This window comes from Nomascus leucogenys, chromosome 19 (assembly GCF_006542625.1).
Source record: "Nomascus leucogenys isolate Asia chromosome 19, Asia_NLE_v1, whole genome shotgun sequence".
Classification (NCBI taxonomy): Eukaryota; Metazoa; Chordata; class Mammalia; order Primates; family Hylobatidae; genus Nomascus; species Nomascus leucogenys.
Genome location: NC_044399.1, coordinates 35,521,062 through 35,542,326, shown reverse-complemented (window position 1 = coordinate 35,542,326; position 21,265 = coordinate 35,521,062). Strand labels below are relative to the sequence as shown.

Sequence of the window (21,265 nt, the reverse complement as noted above, 5' to 3'; positions counted from 1 at the left end):
TTGACTTGCCTAAGATTCCACACCTGATTCATAGGTCTTTTGGTTTTAAGTGCAGGACTTTTCTACTACACTATAACATTTTTCAGAACCCTCATAAAGGTTAATGGTTTTAAATTATTTCAGATTAAGGTTCAGAAAATATAGTATACTTCAGTATTGCTATAAAATTTCTGTGGACATTTGTTTGAATCCCATTTAGTGGGATTTAGGTTGTGAATGAAAAGATCCTCATTGTTAGACACTCTATAATGATACGGTGAGAGTAGTTTGCTGAATCTTTTAAAGTACCTTTCACAGGACTTTATGCTTAGTAAGTGCTCCTTGGTGTCTGTGATTTGAGTACTATGTTCATAGTATGTTCCAAAACAGAATAAAACAGAATCTGATGACGAGAAGTTAAAGATTTGTATATAATATGCCTTGAATTGTAAGTGCCTGTTGTTAGTTGTATTACTTACAGGTCATGGTTTTGTACATATAACTCCAAACCATTGATACTGTTAAAAGAATATATGAATATATGAAAGAATGTATAAACATAAGAATGTATGGGTATATAATGTCCTTTCCAAATTAATTTTTATTTTTAGCTCTACTAGATTTTTCTTAGTTTAACAAATGTTTATTCCTATGTAATTAAGGGCATATTTTCCATACAGAATATTCACATTACCTAATTGAAAATTATATACTACAAAAATATAATACTATTTTTAGGCCAGGCATGATGGCTAACACCTATAATCCCAACATTTTGAGAGGCCAAGGTGGGAGAATTGCTTGAGGCCAGGAGTTCAAGACCAGCCTGGGCAACATAGTGAGACCTTGTCTTTATTAGATAGATAGATAGATAGATAGATAGATAGATAGATAGATAGATAGATAGGTTGGGCACAGTGGCTCATGCCTATAATTGCAGCATTTTGGGAGGCCAAGGCAGGAGGATTACTTGAGCCCAGGAGTTTGAGACCGCCCTGGGCAACATAGCAGGACTCCATCTCTACAAACAATAAAATGTTAACCAAGTGTGATGGTGCACACCTGTGGTCCCAGCTACCTGGGAGGCTGAGGTGGGAGGATTGCTTGAGGATGCAGTGAACTGTGATTGCACCAGTGCATTTCCAGCCTAGGTGACAGAATGAGACCTTGTCTATAAATAAAGAAATATAAGTAAATAGAAATATAAATAAATATAAATATAAAAATGAATGAATCAAAACAATTTTTAAATTTGACATCACTGAGGACATCCTAGCCATTTTTCTAGGAAAATATTTTTATTACTCCTTTTTTCTAAGATCCTACATTCCCTTACAAAGCAGTCTTTTGTGCTTTTGAAGATTAAGTAATCCAATATATATAATATACTTAGCACAGTATCTGGTACTTGTAAAGTGTTTAATAAATGTTAGATCTTATTTTTGTTCTAAATTCCCACTGATGCTCTTGGAGACCCATTTTCTTTTTTTAAAAAAAAGAAGGTAGCTTTATAATATTCTCAGTTATTTAAAAAAATTATTAAATGACTTGATATAGAAATCTAAAGAAAGTAAAAAAGAATAAAAATTGTTTATCCTCCCTCTAAGAAATAATTTAGTTAACGTTTGGTGAATAGTCTCCCAGTCATTTATCTATGCACATGTATATTTGTTTCTCCTGTCAAATGATATCTAGGTTGTTGCCATTAATATTTTTAAAATTCTGACCTGGTACCAGCAGCATGATGGGCTGAGCTAATGCAATCTCTTCCCAAGACATAAGGCTCATAGAAATACTAGGTGTAAAAGAAAATATGTGTAGTTAAAAAAATTTAGGCCGAGCGCAGTGGCTCACACCTGTAATCCCAGCATTTTGGGAGGCCGAGGCGGGTAGATCACCTGAGGTCAGGAGTTCGAGGCAAGCCTGGCCAGCATGGCGAAACCTCATCTCTACTAAATATATATAATATAATATATATTATATATGTATGTAAATTAGCCAGGTGTGGTGGTGGGCACTTGTAATCCCAGCTACTTGGGAGGCCAAGGCAGGAGAATCATTTGAACCCGGGAGGCAGAGGTTGCAGTGAGCTGAGATCGTGCCACTGCACTCCAGCCTGGTCAACAAGAGCAAAACTCCATCTCAAAAAAAAAAAAAAAAAATTAAATTTATAGCTGAAGCTAGTTTCTAAGCAAATTACCTAGCATACTGTCAGTATAGACAGATAAATGGAAAATAGGAAAGAGGTTAAGAGATGCAGAAGATAGAATGAGGAGGTTCAAAATATGTCTAGTAGGTGTTCCCTAGAAACTGAGCTCAGTGAGAATGGGAAGAAGTAATATTTGAAAGGCTAATGGATGTATGTTTTCTAGAGTTGATGAATGACATGAATCTTGAGATTAAAGAAGCAGACTGAGTCTTGAGCAAACTATATAAAAATTAAGCCAGGCTTTAATACATATGGGAACATAATATATGATAAAACTAGTATTCAGAATCAAGATTAGGATGGACTTTCACTAAATGGTTTTGATACAACTGAGTAATGATTTGGAAAAATATTTTCATACCATTTATGATAAACTTCCATAAATCAAAAAAAAAAAAAAAACATGAGCAAAGCAAGGCCTTTTTCATCCATTCAAAATCCATAAACTAGAAAAGATCCAGCCTGGGTGACACAGCGAGACTCCATCTCAAAAAAAAAAAAAAAAAAAAAATCATAGACTTCTGTCTGGGACAAAAATGTCATGAGTAAAACCAATCCTATGGTTAATATCCTTGCCCAATAGTTCCCTTAGAATAGTCCTAAAAGTGCTTTTGTGGTTCAAAGAGTAATACCTTGAAATTTTTGTTGCATGTTGCCAAATTACCCTTTAGAATGCCTGTTGCTTTTAAAATATTTTTTCATTTTAGTATTTTATTGTTTATCCAATTATAGACTTTTTTACTTACTCAGTAGGCAACATAAAGCCTCATAATTACTCTGTTATTTTTCTTTTAGGCATCAGGTACATGAAAAAGAAGAATTCAAGGCTTTGAAAACGTTAAGTATTTTCTACCAAGCTGGGACTTCCAAAGCTGGGAATCCTATTTTTTATTATGTTGCACGGAGGTAAGAAATACTATGTTTTGGGTCTCTTAACATAATTTTTTAAATTATAGCAAATACAGAGAGATGGCAAGTTTGGTTTTTCCCAATTGACTTAACAGGAATTGAAGACAAGTTTACTTGGGAGCATATAGCAGGGTAAATAGCCTGCCTTTCCTAGAATGATGGTCAGTATCTAGTAGCTGCTTTTCATACTACCCATTTCATATTGGTTTCTCTGTCCTACATCATTTTTTAAAATACTGCCTGCAATGGATTAATTACCAAGAGTTAAAAACCCACAAAGAATCTTTTGTTTTCAAGTATATTCTGATTAAATAGTACTCACAACATGATAACTGGGAACTTTTTTTAAAGGAAGAAATAAAACTGTAAGAGCCTGTTTCTGAGAACTTTTAAAAATATGCTGTGTAAGACAGCATCAGGGTGATTTAAAAAATAATTCAAAGGAGTGGTGAAAAATCTTTATGAAGATGGTGCAAGGGGTGGCCTGGAAAACAGTGCTTGTTCATGCTGCCCTCAGTTGAGGCTAGTTGCTAGAAAGCCTTTCTGGAAATGTTGTGAGCTCTTCCTTAATAATGGGTATGATGCTTGCCTTGCTTTCCCTACCATTGTCTTTTCTTTCTTGCCTCATTTTACCTTACTTTTGAAAACTCATCTGTGACGTTATTTGGTCAGTTTTACTTCTTCCCGTTTACCATGACATACATTCATGGTAATTGAGCCTTAGAGACAACACGATACATAGAGAAACCACTGACTTCGGAATCTCAGGTCATGAGATTCCATGTTTAGACCTAGTTCTGCTACTCATTAGTTATAGACTTAATCTGAATTTAACAGTATTTTTTTCTGAATTTAACAGTATTTAACATCCATGACCATTAAGTTAGTAGACGTACATTGTTAGTCAACTTGCTGGCCACAGGTGGCAGTGTGTAGGAAACAAATCGAGGTTGAGAAATAGTAGAGAGACGGTGAAGGAAGATCAGTGGAAGATGGGAAACTTGTCTAATAGGGTCATTCAGATAGCCTTAAGACCAAGAAGTCCAAAGGACTGGAGTATTAGGGAATCAAGAAAGTAAGAAAATTGCATTGAACCTCCCCCCACCCCCCTGTCGTTTAACGACTCTAAGTAACCCCTCTTCCACCTTCCCATGAAAGGCCTCTCTCCAGCTCTCATCTCAGTTGCCATTTCTAAATTGCCTGAGATCATTTTAATTTTCATTTGCATTTGAGATGAACCATATTTGTGTTCTAACCCCAACCTTTAATACAACCAGGATATTTTTACTTTCCCTTTGTTGTCTAAGTAAAAAGCAAACATTGGTAAGGGAGGTAGAAGATGTCTGTCTCCCTCTTCTTTAAAATCTTATTAGGTTACAAATAGCAAAGATTTCTGGAAAACAAAGCTGCGTTGTTTTTTTTTTTTTTTCCCAGGATCAGAAACTGTTACATTTGTATTCCTTCTCTGTGGTGATCTAGAAAAAGCTAAAGGAAAGATTGGACCTGCTGCAGATCCCTTAGTGAGATTCAATCAGTTTGGTTTCCATGAAACCTATTGAGTCTTGTGGCTAGAGAATGCTAAGAATTCTCAGCTCTGCTGCTTATTAGCTGCATAATCTTTTTTTTTTTTTGAGATGAAGTTTCACTCGTCACCCAGGCTGGAGTGCGATGGAACGATCTTGGCTCATTGCAACCTCTACCTCCTGGGTTCAAGTGATTCTCCTGTCTGAGCCTCCCAAGTAGCTGGGATTACAGACATGTACCACCATGCCTGGCTAATTTTGTATTTTTAGTAGAGATGGGGTTTCACCACATTGGCCAGGCTGATCTTGAACTCCTGACCTCAGGTGATCTGCCTGCCTCAGCCTCCTCCCAGAGTGCTGGGATTACAGGTGTGAGCCACCGCACCTCGCCTTAGCTGCATAATCTTAGATAAATTTATTTTTCCAAATCTTGTTTCATATGTTAAAGGTGGGGGATGTGCTTATAAAATCTGTCTACCTCTCCTATAAAGTGTTTTGTGACCTATAAAGTTGTGTAAGGAGTAAATTTGAGATTTTCTTTTTTTCTTTCATTCTTTTTTTGGGGGCATATGGCACTGTCAGTTTCAGATTTTCAATCCTTTTAGTTTCTTACTTAGACTTACTGGAGCTCCTCCTGGCCTTCATTTTCACCTGGTGTGAAGCCTAGCTCCAAGACAGATGAGTACACAGTACATCAGAGCAGAGCGTCCATTTACTCCGTTATGAAGGTCTTGTCTGTCTGTATGCCATCAGTTTTGTCAAAGAGCACTTGGGTTTGACTTCTCTTTTGATATTCCTGTGTTTCTGTGGCTTAGACTTCTATGTATTAAGTAATGCTTTTTGAATTGTGGATTTTCTAATCTCCTTATCGATAGTCCACAGACGTTTCAGACTTGAAATGTCCAAAACTTAATTCAGTACATCTTCAAATCAACCTCCTCTTCACACCATATTTCTCTTTCTCAGTACCATCGTCATCCCTTCTAGTTCCCCATCTAGAGACCCTAATCATTTTAAATTCTTTCCTCTTATTATCTTTCTCATTGTTAGTCACCAAATCTTGGTTTTACCTGTGAGATCCTGGGCAATCAATTAAGTTGTTTTAGTTAGGCTTTTATTGCAAAGCAGTCATTTGTATTTTCTCAAGGATAGTTTTTAGGAAAAGCATGAATTAGAGCAGAGCCTACCCAGATATAGAGAACTAGATGGCTGTGGTGCTGGAACTGGCTACGCTCTTTGACTGTCTCTTGGTTTTGTGTTCAACTCTTCCTCATGATTTTCATCTTTCTGTATCCTTTCAGCTTTTGCCCCAGATAGTAACCCGTTCATTATCTCAGTACTGCACATCTGAAATTCCAGAAAGAAAATATGATTCAGCTAAAAAGTATCTCTGCTTGGCAGAAACTTTAATGTTAGGTTCTGGCCAGCCAGTTGATTTCTGGCTGCCCCTATGTCCAGTATGTGCTCCTGGCCCAGCAGTCATGGGATTCAAAATGTGACCACTTGGCTGGGCGCAGTGGCTCATGCCTGTAATCCCAGCACTTTGGGAGGCTGAGGCGGGCAGATCACGAGGTCAGGAGATGAAGACCGTCCTGGCCAACATGATGAAACCCTATCTCTACTAAAACACAAAAAATTAGCCAGGCGTGGTGGCAGGTGGCTGTAGTCCCAGCTACTCGGGAGGCTGAGGCAGGGGAATTGCTTGAATCTGGGAGGCGGAGGTTGCAGTGAACCAAGATTGCACCACTGCACTCCAGCCTGGCGACAGAAAAAGACTGTCTAAAAAAAAAAAAAAAAAATGTGACCACTCGGTGCTGTTTCTTCATCAGGAGCTGTTCTTAGGTATGTGTTTTAATTTTTTTTGTTTTGTTTTTGAGACAGGGTCTCACTCTGTTGCCTAGGCTGGAGTGCAGTGGCACTACCATGGCTCACTGCAGCCTCTAGCTCCCAGGCTCAAACAATCCTCCTGCCTCATACTCCCAAGTAGCTGGGACGACAGGTGTGTGCCACCACAGCTGGCTAATTATTATTATTTTTTTTTGTAGAGATGAGGTCTTGCTATGTTGCCCAGGCTGGGCTTGAACTCCTGGGCTCAAGCAATCCTCTTGCCTTGGCCTCCTAAAGTGCTGGGATTACAGATGTGAGTCACCCCGCCTGGCCTAATTTTTTTTTTTTAGTTGGACCTTAATGGTCTAATATTACTATTAGGTACTTTGGCAATGTCTTTCGAAACCATTTTCCCCCACTGCATTGCTGGAACTCTGTGTCTTACCTATACTAATGTAGCATTATTCTCCTCCTCCTTCATCCCCAGATGACTACTTCTAGGTAATCTTAACATTTCTTCTGGAGCCAGTTTCCAGTAGAAAGCTTGTCTGTCCCATTGACTCCCTGTATAAAGTCCAAGTTCTGTAGTCAAACATGCAAGGTAATTTTGGCCTAATTTACTTTTCCAATCTTTTCCTTCTATTCCATCCTATATACTTATGCTCTTGCCCTGTGGTAAAGTAGCATAATACAAGGACATTGTTGCAACATTGTTTATATAGTGGCAACAAAAAGGAAAACAATAGAGTTGTGTTTCAAAAGGGGAATTGTTGAATAAATGATGATACATTTATATTAGGGAATAATGCAATGTGTTAATTTTGCTTATTACAAGTGACAGAAACGCAATTCAAATTTATGTGTGCCAAAAAGGAATTTATTGACTCATGTACCTAAGAAAATCAAGAGATGTACTAGTTTCTTGCATGACTAGATGCAGAGCTTTAAACAATATCATCTGCAGAACATCTGTCTTCTCTGGCTCTTAACTCTACTTTCTTTGTGTCGGTTTTATTCCCAAGCAGCTGCTCCCTAGCTGTGGCCGGTAATAGTTTGTGCTGTCCCAGCTTAACAATCCCAGTGGAAAAACACCTCTTTCCGAGTTTTGTGGTTTCAGCAAAAGTGGTTGGTCTTACTGGCCTGGTGTGAGTCACATGCCAATTCCTAAGGCAGTCACTATGGCAAGGGGGATGGAATTTCTTGGTTATCTAGGCCTGGATCATGTGCCCTTCCTGGAATGCAGTGGTAAAGCCAGCCCTCTCCAAATTGCATGAACTAAAAGGAGGGCATGGGGGCAGGGTTTTCACAAAGGAAAATTGAATTGCTGTTACCAGAATGAGAAAAAATGGATACTGGGCAGGCAGAAGTAGCAGAAGTCCTCTACATCCAGCTTTAAAAAGGGATGACACTTACGTTACACTTACTGACACTTACAAGGTACATGACAGTGTGTGTGTGCACCTGCACATGTGTATGTGTAGACTGAGAAATGTATGAAACTATACATATTAACTGTTCACATTGCTTATCCCAGAAGTGTGATTGGAGGAGATAGAGGACCAATTTAATATTTCTGTTATATATCTATATGTCGTTTGGCTTGCCAGGAACATATATTGTTTTTGTAAGAATAATTAAAAATATAAAACCCCAAAGGGGCTGGGCAAGGTGGCTCACGCCTTTAATCCCAGCACTTTGGGAGGCCAAGGCAGGGAAATCACTTGGGCTCAGGAGTTTGAGATCAGCCTGGGCAGCATGGTGAAACCCTGTCACTACAGAAAAATACAAAAATCAACCATACATTGTGGCATACACCTGTAGCCCCAGCTACTCAGGAGGCTGAGGTGGGAGGATCACTTGAGCCTGGGAGGTCAAGACTGCATTGAGCCGAGATCACACCACTGTACTCCAGCCTGGGCAGCAGAGTGAGGCCCTGTCTGAAAGAATAAATTAAAACAAAACAAAAACCCCAAGTTACAAAGAAGTGTTTTCCTCTTAGGAATATTGTGATACCTGGCAATTGCTTTTTGGGTGATAGTAGTAAATAATGATAATAGCTAACATTTCCTAAGTGCTTTCTCTGCATCAGGAAACTGTGCATATTACATAATTTCTCATTTAATCCACATAACCTTCTGAGATATTATTAACAATTAATTGATGTGTGTATAAACTGAAACCCAAACCTGGCTACCAGAATGATCTGGAACATTAAAACAAACATATCCCCAGCCTCCACTTCCAAACCAAAATCTCAGGGGCAGGGCCTTGTTTATATATTTAACAGGCACTCCAAGTGATTCATTTATTACTAAAGTTTGTTTGGGAATCTCACTGGGTCATGTATTTAATTCATGGTAGCACAACTAGTAAGAATCAGAATTGGGTTTCAAACCTAAGCCAAAGCTCTTAACAAATGCACTATTAATTATATGCTTATTACTATTATAATTTTATGCTTGGGTAAATCTTTGTAGATGAGCATGAAAACCTAACCAACAGTTATGAGATATATTACTCTGGGGAAAATAAGTTCTCAATTCCAGGCATCTGATTTACAAATGATTTTTTGAAACATAAGATAAAGTTTTACTCAATATAAAATAACCTTGTCATTGGCGCAATATCATTATACATTACAAAGGTTAGCAGAATTGGCACCTTTTCTTAGCAAAATGACATATTAGTATTAACACATTCATGAAATATGTTAATACAGATGAATGTGTTATTTTGTAGAGGACTTTATCAGATTAGCATTTTTTGTCTATTTAATAAAAAAATATAGACCGGGCATGGTGGCTCACACCTGTAATCTCAGCACTTTGGGAAGCCAAGGCAGGTGGATCACCTGAAGTCAGGAGTTTGAGACCAGCGTGGCCAACGTGATGAAACCCCTCTACTAAAAATACAAAAAATTAGCTGGGCGTGGTGGCGGGCACCTGTAATCCCAGCTACTCTGGAGGCTGAGGCAGGAGAATTGCTTGAACCCAGGAGGTGGAGCTTGCAGTGAGCTGAGGTCATGCTATTGCACTCCAGCCTGGGCAACAGGAGTGAAACTCTGTCTCAAAAAAATAAAAATAAAATACAAAAACAACTTCCCCTATACCACTCCTTATCCCACACCCCCATCCTCTATCCCCTATCCCCTATCCTTCATCTCTCTGTCACTGTTGCTCACTTGCTCTCTCGCTCTCGTGTGTGCTGTCTCTCTCTCACACACACCACACACACACACACACACACACACACACACCCCACCTACATAATTTCTTCTCTTACACCTTTAATATAAATATGAGTTTCGGTTCAGTTTTGCAAACATTTAAAAGGCAAACATGGTATTTTGCTTGTTTCAGCATTTAATAAGGTAGCACATACTTTTTTCATATGGAAGGAAAACATCATATTAAGTTAATATTTAAACATACACAATTATAATTTGCAAAAAAAAACAAGATAATGAAAATTTCTTAAATAGTAAGTTGAAATAAATGATATTTTCCTAGCATGCTTGTCATTCAGCAGATAATAAGAAACTGAGATAAGAATGCAGGCAGTTGAAGTTCACTTCAGCCTGAGTGCAAGTGTACACGAAACAGCAAAAATATTACATAGAAAATAAATGTTGTCCATTGGATTGAGTATGGTGCTACCATTTGTCACAGTGTTCGTATTCATAGTTGTGGCTATCTTTGGGGTCACTGCTGTATTCAGATTTGTCTTGGAATTTGGAGTCATCTAGGGATTTGAGGTCATTTTGAGATTTGGGCTTGTCCCAGGGTTGGGATTCATTCTGGGATTGGTGCTACCATTTGTCACAGTGTTCATATTCGTAGTTGTGGCTATGTTTGGGATCACTGTTGTATTCAGACTTGTCTTGGAATTTGGAGTCATCTTGGGATTCGAGGTCATTTTGAGATTTGGGCTTGTCCCAGGATTAGGGTTCATTCCGGGATTGGTGCTACCATTTGTCACAGTGTTCATATTCATAGTTGTGGCTATCTTTGGGGTCACTGCTCTATTCAGACTTGTCTTGGAATTTGGAGTCATCTTGGGACTCGAGGTCATTTTGAGATCTGGGCTTGTCCCAGGATTGGGGTTCATTCTGGGATTGGTGCTCATCCTAGGATTAGGTCTGGTCCTGGGATTCAGGCTTGATGCAGGATTGGATACTGCCATAGAATTTGAGGTTGTTGATGTTGAAGTTTGTTCCCGGAATGTTGACAAACATGAAGAACAGGCCGATCAGTGATAGCTTGAACATCATCCTCCTCTGTTTCACAATAATTATATAATTTTAATTGAACACTTGGATCACAAATAGGCAAGCATATATCCTTAATTGTGTTTATCAGTACATTTGTGTTATGTAAATGTTTGCTTTTTCACTATTAGTGAACAAATTAAAAGCTTCCCTTTCTTTGTTGTCAACATCTGCCGACAGAAGACCTATTTTCTATTGAGGGCTACCAACTGAAGGCAAAAACAATCCCAAGACTGACAAAGAGCTTAATTGGCATTTTTCTATTTAAAAAAGGAAAAAAATAAAACACTAGACATTCAATACAATAAATATGGGGGCTTGAGATCAGTATAGAGTAGGGTAGGGGCAAAGACTGAGAGGCAATTTGGGACAGTAGAGCAACAAAAGAAATAATGAAATAAATATTGGTATTTTCTTGATTCTCATGACCTTTATTCCAACAATTTAAGGCTTTAGTTTAGGTCACAAATTAGGATATTACTTCTAAATATTTACTCCAAAGACTAAAGAGGTTAAACCAAAGTATTTCCCCAGTGCTGGGATGAGGTTTTCTTCATTAACAACAACAACAACAAAAAAACTAGTTAGAGAAGTTCATAGTTTTAAGATTTAGAAATGAACAAAACCAACTCCTTCATTTTGCAAATGGGCTCAGACAAGGGGCATAACTTACCTGATGGTGCATATCTAAAAATGACCCAAGCTAGAACTTAAGTCTGTGACTTAAAGCCCAAATTTTAACTGTAGAGCTCTAACATATATATTAAAAGTTACATTTGGCTATAATATGTAATTGAGAACATTTCAAATTAATGTTACCTTTTGATATTTTTCTTTGAAGAGTAAGAATTCAGTCTTTCTCTAGCGTCTATGGGGAATCTGATTTCTCACTCACTGCATGCTATTTAAATGTAATTAGTGAGGAAGTCATGTGTTCTAAACTTGACCTGCCATTTGCTCTTTGGAAGTATCCAACCGAGTGTTTCCAGACAACTACGTATAAGCAGATAGACTTTGGCAGAGATTAAAGAATTCAAATAAAGTTCTAAAATCTGCTTGCTTATTTAAAGAATCCAGTGAATAGCATTTGTTATTCCTCTTACCTTGTATACATTAATGAATTGCTTCACTGGATTGACTCTAACTAGATGAATTTACTATTTTGCCTGCTGTGATTATTATGATTTTAAACCAAGTAAGTGTATTAAAGGTGTCTGCGTTTTCCTTAGAACATCTGTACATATGTTTATAGGGTAGTTTCTACCCATGGTTATTTTGAAGTTTAAAAAATAATTCAGTAATACAACATTTCAGGTATTTAATTTTTGGTAAATAAAGTAACCTTAGAAAAGAAGTTAAACTTCATTAATACGAAACTTAAGAAAAAGATTACATATGAAAGTGATACTTTTTCATACTGAGTTTACAAACTTTTGTGTGTTTGTATATGTATTTTGTTTTGTGTGTTTGTGTATGTTTTTTAATGTATTAAACCAGTCACCTTGAAGTGCATAAAGTAAATTTTTTGAAGGAATTTTGTCTTTTGGTCAGCTGTTTTCCATGATAACTAGCATATAGGGAAGTTGGTTGTATTCTGCTAATGTTTTCATCATATTGGCCAGAACACTTTAAAAATTGCAGGGCTGTGAACAATGGTGTTGACATACAAGGAAATTGCAACATAAATGGCACAAGTACAAGCCAGTACATGTTCCTCACTTGTTTTACTGTGCTGTGAAGATCGTTTTTCCCCTGAATGAATAAACCATGAATAGAACCATGCTTGGTAAATCTTATTTATATGGTACATATAATAACTTCACTTAACCAGAGGTTAATGTGGTCAGATCTAAGAAGTAAACAAACAAACAAAAAAGCTTCTTGGCAACCAGAGTAGATATTATGAATCAGAGTACTACAGTAATTTACAGGAGTTTGTCATTGTCCTCTCTCTGCTCACTTGCTCATTCTGTGGATTTCTTTGGGGCGTATATAGTTGATAATAGTAATAGTAATGTTTCGAACTTGAGCAAACTGTGACTTATTCTATTTTTCTAATCCTGACCTTTTGCGTACTACACTTACAAAATTCTTTATTGATGTTTCAAACACCCCAGTCTCGACTTGTTTAAAATTCAAAAGTTAGTGTTTCCTCCTTCCTATTTTTGTATCTAGATATATTCTTCTCATAATCTCTTGGTTAATTGTATCATCACCTAGCCAAATGTTTCTCCAACATCGGATTTCTCATTATCTTCTCTTTCTTATTTATCTTAAGCTCCCCAGGCCTCTTCATGATGATTAAGTAAAATTTAAATTCTATTTAGTACTCAAATGCTCGCAAACAAACAATAATCAATTTGCCATTATTCAGGTCTTCAAATACCCACCAACTTTGTATCTTTGTGCAGCCTCCCCAACTTGCCCAAAGTGTAATAATAGCCCCCTCTTATCCTAAGTTTCACTTTCCATAGTTTCAGTTACCCATGGTCTACCATGGTCTGAAAATACTGAATGGAAAATTCCAGAAATAAACATAAGTTGGATGTATCATGAGAAGGTTAATAGTAGCCTAGCACTGTGTCACAGTGCTGCATCAGTCAGCTCACTTCATCTTATCACATAGGCATTGTGTCATATCACATCATCACAAGAAGGGCGAGTATAATACAATAAGATATTTTGAGAGAGAGATACCGTGTGCACATAGCTTTTATTGTAGTATATTGCTATAACTTCTATTTTATTATTGTTTTTAATCTCTTACTGTGCCTAATTTATAATTAAACTTTATCACAGGTATTTATATATAGGAAAAAAACACAGCATACATTGGGTTCAATACTGTAATTCTGTGGTTTCAGGTATCCCTGAGGGGTCTTGGAACATATCCCCCACAGTTAAGGGGGTACTACTGTACTTTCCTCATTCAAAATTGTGTTGTTTCTTCAAGCTCCACTCATGTCAGCACCTTTTATACAATCCTTCCCTAATTCTTCACGTCAGAATCAGTCATTTTAGTACTTTATACTTTGATCAGAGTCTCATTTTCACTAAAGAAACTAAATCTTCCACCATATTCTGGCTTTTTTGTGGTAAGATACCACCTCTTATTCCTTCTATTCCCTCTGCCTTCTAATATAGTGAGTGCTTATAAAGAATAGGACACAGGGCCAGGTATAGTGGCTCATGCCTGTAATCCCAGCACTTTGGGAGGCCGAGGTGGGCAGATCACGAGATCAGGAGATTGAGACCATCCTGGCTAACACGGTGAAACCCCATCTCTACTAAAAATACAAAAAATTAGCCAGGCGTGGTGGCATGCGCCTGTAGTCCCAGCTACTTGGGAGGCTGAGGCAGGAGAATTGCTTGAACCCGGGAGGCGGAGGTTGCAGTGAGCTGAGATTACACCACTGCACTCCAGCCTGGGGGACAGAGCAAGACTCCATCTCAAAAAAAAAAAAAAAGGACACAATAAGTATTGGAATTCGTTGAAATACATCCTGTTTCTGCATGTCGGAGGGCTGGTATCATTAATGATGTCTAAAGTAAGAGTTATTTGGTTATTTGCAGTTTTCTCTTCACATTAGCATAAATTTGGAAGGCGCAGGCCTGAGTTTAACTTTCATCTCTACTTTCCTGGCTGCTGTTTTGAGAAGATTTCTTCATTTGTACAATATGGATCACAATGCACATTCATAATCCCTTGTCTGTAATCTAAAATCCAAAATCCTCCAAAAACCTTAAGTTTTATAAAAATATAAAAAAGTTTGACACCAAAATTTATTTGGTGCAAATGTCTTATCTGCATAGGTGGGAGGTTTTTAGCTATCTTTGTTTCGTTTAGTGTGGATATTAATGTTTCACTGAAGAAATATTGATGAGATTGATTTTGGGGTGCTGTTCCAGTTTTTACTGGAGTGTTACATAATACATGATAAGAATAGTACTTAGCATATTCATGTTTCTCTTCCTTCTGGGCACAGCACCATACCACTCTTAGCAGTCTCATAATTAGGTGGTACCATCTGACTGAGTTCTGGCCAGTAAAATGTCAGTTCCAATGATGTACAATCGACCCTTGAACAACACTGGGGTTAGGGGCACTGAATCTCCATGCAATTGAAAATCTACGTATAACTTTTGCCTCCCCAAAAACTTAACTACTAATAGACTGTTGATCGGAAGCCTTCTGATAACATAAGCAGATTAACATGTTTTGTAAGTTAATGTTATATGTGCTATATTCTTAGAATGAAATAAGCTTGAGAAAAGAAATTGTTACCCAGAAAATCATGAGGAAGAGAAAATATATTTACTGTTCTCTGAGTGGAAGTGGATTATCATGAAGGTCTTCATCCTCTTTATCTTCATGTTGAGTAGGTGGAGGAGAAAGAAGAGGGATTGGTCTTACTGTCCCCGGGCTGGCAGAGGTGGAAGTAAACCTCTGTATAAGTGGATCAGTGCAGTTCAAAGCCATGTTGTTTAAGGGTCAACTGTATATGATTTTTAAGCCTGATGTCTAACTTCTCACCAATCTTCCATTCTTACCTTCTTCTATCAACGCCTACTAGAAACAGACGGTTCAGTGGAGGGGGTCTCCAAGACCCTAGATAGAAGATGGTAAAACCATTAGAAGACATGATCTAAGAGAAATAAACTTTCGTTGTCTTAGCCAGTGATATTTTGGGATTATTTGTGACAGAAATTAGTTTGTGCTGACTAACATAACTACATGCTGGACATCTTGCCTTTGCCTCTTCAAATCCACTCTGTTCTTTACCCTGCTGTGTACCCTAAGAGGCTGACCTGTGTAGAGGGTATCATTGGGCTCCTCTCCTCTCTGGCTTTCAGCTGGCACATAGGGAATACAAGCAGAAGATTGGGGGGAAGAAAGAGAGTAAGGTTAGGAGGTATATATTTTTGGCTCCCTTTCTCCAGGGTCCCTGTGGGCTGGCTACATCCATCCACGCAGTATGGTTTTTGTTGGGTGACCCTCTCCACACAACCTACTCTGTGTCTGCTTTCTGCTAAGTGCTTCCTGCACTCACTACTTCAGGTGTAGTATCACACTGTCTCTTAGAGTTTCCTTAAAAACTGCCTTCTCCTTTATACATAATCTCTAATATCTCAGTTTGAATGTGCCACCTATTTCCTGCTAGAACCCTAATTGCTACAAACTGTATGTATACCGTATCATCTTCCTAAAATCAACCAGGCATGGTGGGATGTGAGCTATAGTCCCAGCAGCTCAGGAGGCTGATGTAGGAGGATTGCTTGAGCCCAGAAATTCAAGGCTACAGTGAGCTATGGATACCCTAACCTGGGCAACAGAGCAAGACCTTGTCTCTAAAAAACAAAAATTAAGTTAAAAAATTGTGTCTTTCTTTATATACTTACATTACTTTCAGTTGATCTGTTTTTGAAATGTTTCCAGAACTGTCTTCTCTCACATATTGATTCTTCCAGAATTCTTAAGAAAATGGAAAAAAGTAATTTCTGAAAATGATGAGAATGATCATAAATTTCATATAGCACTTTCTTGAGAATTTCAAATTGCAGTTTTAATATTGTACTTTAGAAACAGGTCCAGTTTTCCCTTCTGTAATTTTTTTTTTGGTCTTCTTGGATTTTTGTTTTTTTTTGTTGTTTGTTTTTTTTTTTTTTTTTTTTTTTTTTCATGAAAAGAACACAGATCTTTTCTTGAGTGATGTTTGCACAGACATTGCCTTGGTAATTGAAGCATTTTTTTCTTTTTTTTTTTAGAAAATCTTATTAAGTTTTATGCCATGTTTATGCTCATTGCACCTGTGCCTCATGTCTCATTTATTTATTTATTTATTATTAATTTTTTTTTGAGACAGAGTTTCACTCTTGTTGCCCAGGCTGGAGTGCAGTGGTGCAATCTCAGCTCACTGCAACCTACGCCTCCCAGATTCAAGTGATTCTCCTGCCTCAGCCTCCTGAGTAGCTGGGATTACAGGCGCCCACCACCACACCCGGCTAATTTTTGTATTTTTAGTAGAGATGGGGTTTCACCACGTTGGCCAGGCTGGTCTGGAACTCCTGACCTCAGTTCATCTGCCCACCTCAGCCTCCCAAAGTGCTGGGATTACAGGCGTGAGCCACCGCGCTTGGCCTTCATGTCTCTTTTAGATAGGACTTCTAATATTTTGAAATGAGGTCAGCTTCAGTGGCTCATGCCTATAATCCCAGTGCTTTGGGAGGCCAAGGCAAGAGGATCACTTGAAGCCAGGGGTTTGAGACCAGCCTGGGCAACATCATGAGACCCTGTCTCTACAAAATATATGTTTTAAAAAATTAGCCAGGTGTGGTGGCACACACCTGTATAGTCTTAGCCACTTAGGAAGCTGAGGCAAGTAGATCGCCTGAGCCCAGGAGTTCAAGATTGCAGTGAGCTATATTCCCACCACTGCACTTCAGCCGGTTAAGGGGACAGAGCGAGACCCTGTCTCAAAAAAATTTTGTTTTGAAATGAATTTATGTATGTTTGGTTATTTCTGAAAGCAGTTCAGGCCTACAGCCATACCACCCTGAATGCACCTGATCTTGTCTGAAAGCAATTCAGGTTTTCAGGATTAAAATTTTTATGCTACTAGGTTTGTAACCTATGTTTAAAAGTAGAACATTTAAAACATTTTAGTAGTATATAGCACTGAAAAGTGGCTTTTTAGTGTAGACAGTTGTTTTTCAAGAAACTATTTTGTAATCCTAGCTACTTGCGAGCCTGAGGTGGGAGGATCGCTTGAGCTCAGAATCCAGTCTGGGCAACAAAGGAGAATTCCAGCCTCTTTTTTTTAAAAAAAAAAAAAAAGAGAGAGGAAGAAACTATTCGGAAGTTTTGTGAGCAATGGATATGCAAAAAGACAGGCCATTGTTATGAGAGGCCTAATTGTGAGTACCTTCTAGAATTGTATATAAGCATGATTCTCTTCAATAGTAAAATGTCAGCCTCTTCATTTTGGAAATCTAATACAGGAAAAAGAACACATTTCTCCATAGTTGTAAAACATAGGTTCTGAGGGTGAATGCTCATCTTTGAGCAAGTTTGTCTTCCTAATGGTATAATACTGTAAGTCTGTTATCTAATTTTGGCTTGTGGTCACTTATTTTTCATGATCAAAGAAAAATGATTTAATTTTAAAAAGATACTCTCCTTTCTGTTTTCTTCTCTTGGATGATAGTATCTCTATCTGTCTGAGTTTATAGAATCTTAATTTTTACCTGCTCTTACCACATACATCTGATTAGTCATTAAGTCTTATTGATTCTGCTTCAGAGATTTTGTTTTATGCGTCACTCTCATGCTACCAACTTATTTGGTAGCTTCAGCAGTTGTCTAAGCTGGGGTTGGCAAACTTTTTCTGTAAAGGACCAAATAGTAAACATTTTAGGCTTTATAGTCCATATAAAGTTTTTTTTAATTTTCTTCTTTTTTTAAAAAAAAAGAAATGTAAGAACCCACGCCTGTAATTGCAGCATTTTGGGAAGCTGAGATAGGGTGGATCACGAGGTCAGGAGTTCGAGATCAGCCTGGCCAACATGGTGAAACCCCGTCTCTACAAAAGATAAATTAGCTGGGTGTGGTGGTGTGTGCCTGTAATCCCAGCTACTCAGGAGGCTGGGGCAGGAGAATCGCTTGAACCCGGGAGGCAGAGGTTGCAGTGAACTGAGATCGCGCCACTGCACTCCAGCCTGAGCAACAGAGCAAGACTCTCTCAAAAAAAAAAAAGAATCATACTTAGCTTGGAGGCCATACAAAAATAGGTCACAAGCAGGCTGTGGGCAGGATATTGTAAGTGGGCCATACTTTGCTGACCTCTGGTCTAGGCTATTACAACAATTTCCTAATTGGAGTATTTGTCACTGGTATTTTACCCCATTGCCTCCATCTTACACATTACTGCCAGAATCATCTCTCTGAAATGTGACCATCTCACTTCCAGGTAAAATCTTTATGTGCTCCTTTTAGCTAACTTTTCACGCTTACGGCATTCATGTACTACTTTGGGAATTTTTTTTTTTTTTTTGCCGTTTCTTCATAACCATCTATATTATTTATTCAGTATTTTTATAGACTTTTTTTTCTTAAAGGAAAATTTATACTGTGAATGGAAAATCAATATTGATTGCCATAACTAGAAAACCAACAAAAGGCAACAGTAAAAGGAAATACAGAACTATGAAATGCCTGTTTCATGTAGCACCCAATCATATATGTACTACATTTCAAAAAGCCACTGGCTTATAAAAATATTTTTTAGCATCTCATACAAGTCTCTTCATAATCTGTTATACAGCTCACCTTACTTGCACGAGTGCTGAGCCAAAGCAGATTGAAAGTCATTTTGGTAAGAGGCTAGATGCTGACCTTGTATTCTGAAAATCTGATGATCGTACTGTCGTTGATGTGATTCCAAGTAAGCCTGTGTGAACTTCTGGGCTATTCTCAGGGAAGTGTTTATGACACATTGTTGAGGGTATCATCAGGGCAGCTGATCCAAGAAGACTCTAGGAGCTGGCTAAGCCACAAAGTCTGCCCAAAAAGCTCAGAATGACAAATGAATGTTTTGTACATTATCTCCACTATAATGCTAGAAAAAAAGTCTTAAAACCATTTGTCTCAATTGATCAGTTATATGGAATAATACTCGTTAATCATCTTAAATCATCATAGTGTTTGGTAATGTCTGTAGAAGGATGCTTTAAACTCTACTTTGTGCTTCAGCTATGCTGACCATCTCACCATTGCCCCCTTTGCCATGCCCTGACATCCTCACATGTCTCTCTGCTTTTGCATACTCTTTCCACCTGGTTTGAATGCCCTTCCTTTATCATGGGACATTATCCTTTCCGTTTAATACCCATCTGGATAACCTGACTCTGACCCCTCTAGGCAAGTTAAAAAAAAAAAAAGAAAAAAAACTTCATTGAAATGAAATTCACCCTTGAAGTGTACAATTGGCTGGGCACCGTGGCCCACACCTATAATCCCTGCGCTTTGGGAGGCTGAGGTTGGGAGAGTCACTTGAGCCCAGGAGTTCGAGACCAGCCTGGGCAACATAGTGATACCCTGCGTCTACAAAAAAAATGCAAAAATTAGCTGGATATGGTGGTTGATGCCTGTAGTCCCAACTACTCAGGAGGTTGAGGTGGGAGAATCACTTGAGCCTGGGAGGTTGAGGCTGCAGCAAGCTGAGATCAAGCCACTGCACTCCAGCCTAGACAATGGAGAGAGACCCTGTCTGAAAAAAAAAATTTTTTTTTAAGTATACAATTTTGGGCCGGGCGTGGTGGCTCACGCCTGTAATCCCAGCACTTTGGGAGGCTGAGGCGGGTGGATCATGAGGTCAGGAGATCAAGACCATCCGGGCTAACACGGTGAAACCCCATCTCTACTAAAAATACAAAAAATTAGCCAGGCGCGGTGGTAGGCGCCTGTAGTCCCAGCTACTCAGGAGGCTGAGGCAGAAGAATGGCTTGAACCTGGGAGGCGTAGCTTCCAGTGAGCCGAGATAGTGCCACAACACTCAAGCCTGGGTGACAGAGCGAGACTCCGTCTTAAAAAAAAAAAAAAAAAGAAGAAAGAAAAGTGTACAATTTTGCATATTCAGAGTTGTGCACTCATTGCCACTGTCTAAACATTTTCATCACTCCAGAAAGAAACCTCATAGCCATCAACAGTCACTCTCCCCTTTCCTCCTGCCCCACCTCAGCCCCTGGCAACCACTAATCTACTTTCTGTCTCTATGGATTTGTACAGTTTATATGTTTCATATAAGTGGAATCATACAATATGTGCTCTTTTGTGACTGCCTTCTTTTACTTTAATATTTTCAGGATTCATCCATGTTGTAGCATGTATCAGAACTTTATCCCTTTTTATAGCTGAATAATACTCTATTGTATTCATATAATATATAAGCTTTTGTGTGGACATATGCATTCAGTTTTTTTAGATACATATCTAGGAGTGGAATTGAGTCATATGGTACCTCAGTGTTTAACTTTAGAGGAACTGCCAAATGATTTTCCAAAGTAGCTGCATTGTTTTACATTGCCACCAGCAGTGAATGAGAGTTTGAATTTCTGTACATCTTCACCCAACACTTGATATTGTCTGTCTTTCTAGACAAATTTTGATAAATCCCTCCTTTTCTAAACCATAGCCAAGTCTATTACTGTTTAACAATGACCATCTTGGAGTACAAATTTTCTGTTCACACTTTGAACTTTAACTTCCAGGTCTTAGGTGTCTTTATCTGGATATACAGAGAATCTAGGTTTTGTATGTAATTATTCAATGATAGTATTAAAACTAAGGCTGGACGCAGTGGCTCACACCTGTAATCCCAGCACTTTGAGAGTCGGAGGCGGGCGGATCACGAGGTCAGGAGATCGAGACCATCCTGGCTAACACGGTGAAACCCCGTCTCTACTAAAAATACAAAAAATTAGCCGGTTGTGGTGGCAGGCACCTGTAGTCCCAGCTACTTGGGAGGCTGGGGCAGGAGAATGGCGTGAACCTTG

The 21,265-nt window shown here is 38.4% G+C and overlaps 1 protein-coding gene across 5 annotated transcripts in view; it reads left to right on the top strand.

Annotated features, from left to right (window-relative positions):
- Positions 1-21,265, top strand: part of NF1 (neurofibromin 1) — a 284,759-nt gene that overhangs the window by 172,293 nt on the left and 91,201 nt on the right. For all 5 annotated transcript variants that reach the window (XM_003280199.2, XM_030800221.1, XM_003280198.2 and 2 more), the window contains one exon: positions 2,984-3,094. In XM_003280199.2, coding sequence (XP_003280247.1) covers positions 2,984-3,094 — 111 coding nt within the window. The remainder of the gene's footprint in view (positions 1-2,983; positions 3,095-21,265) is intronic.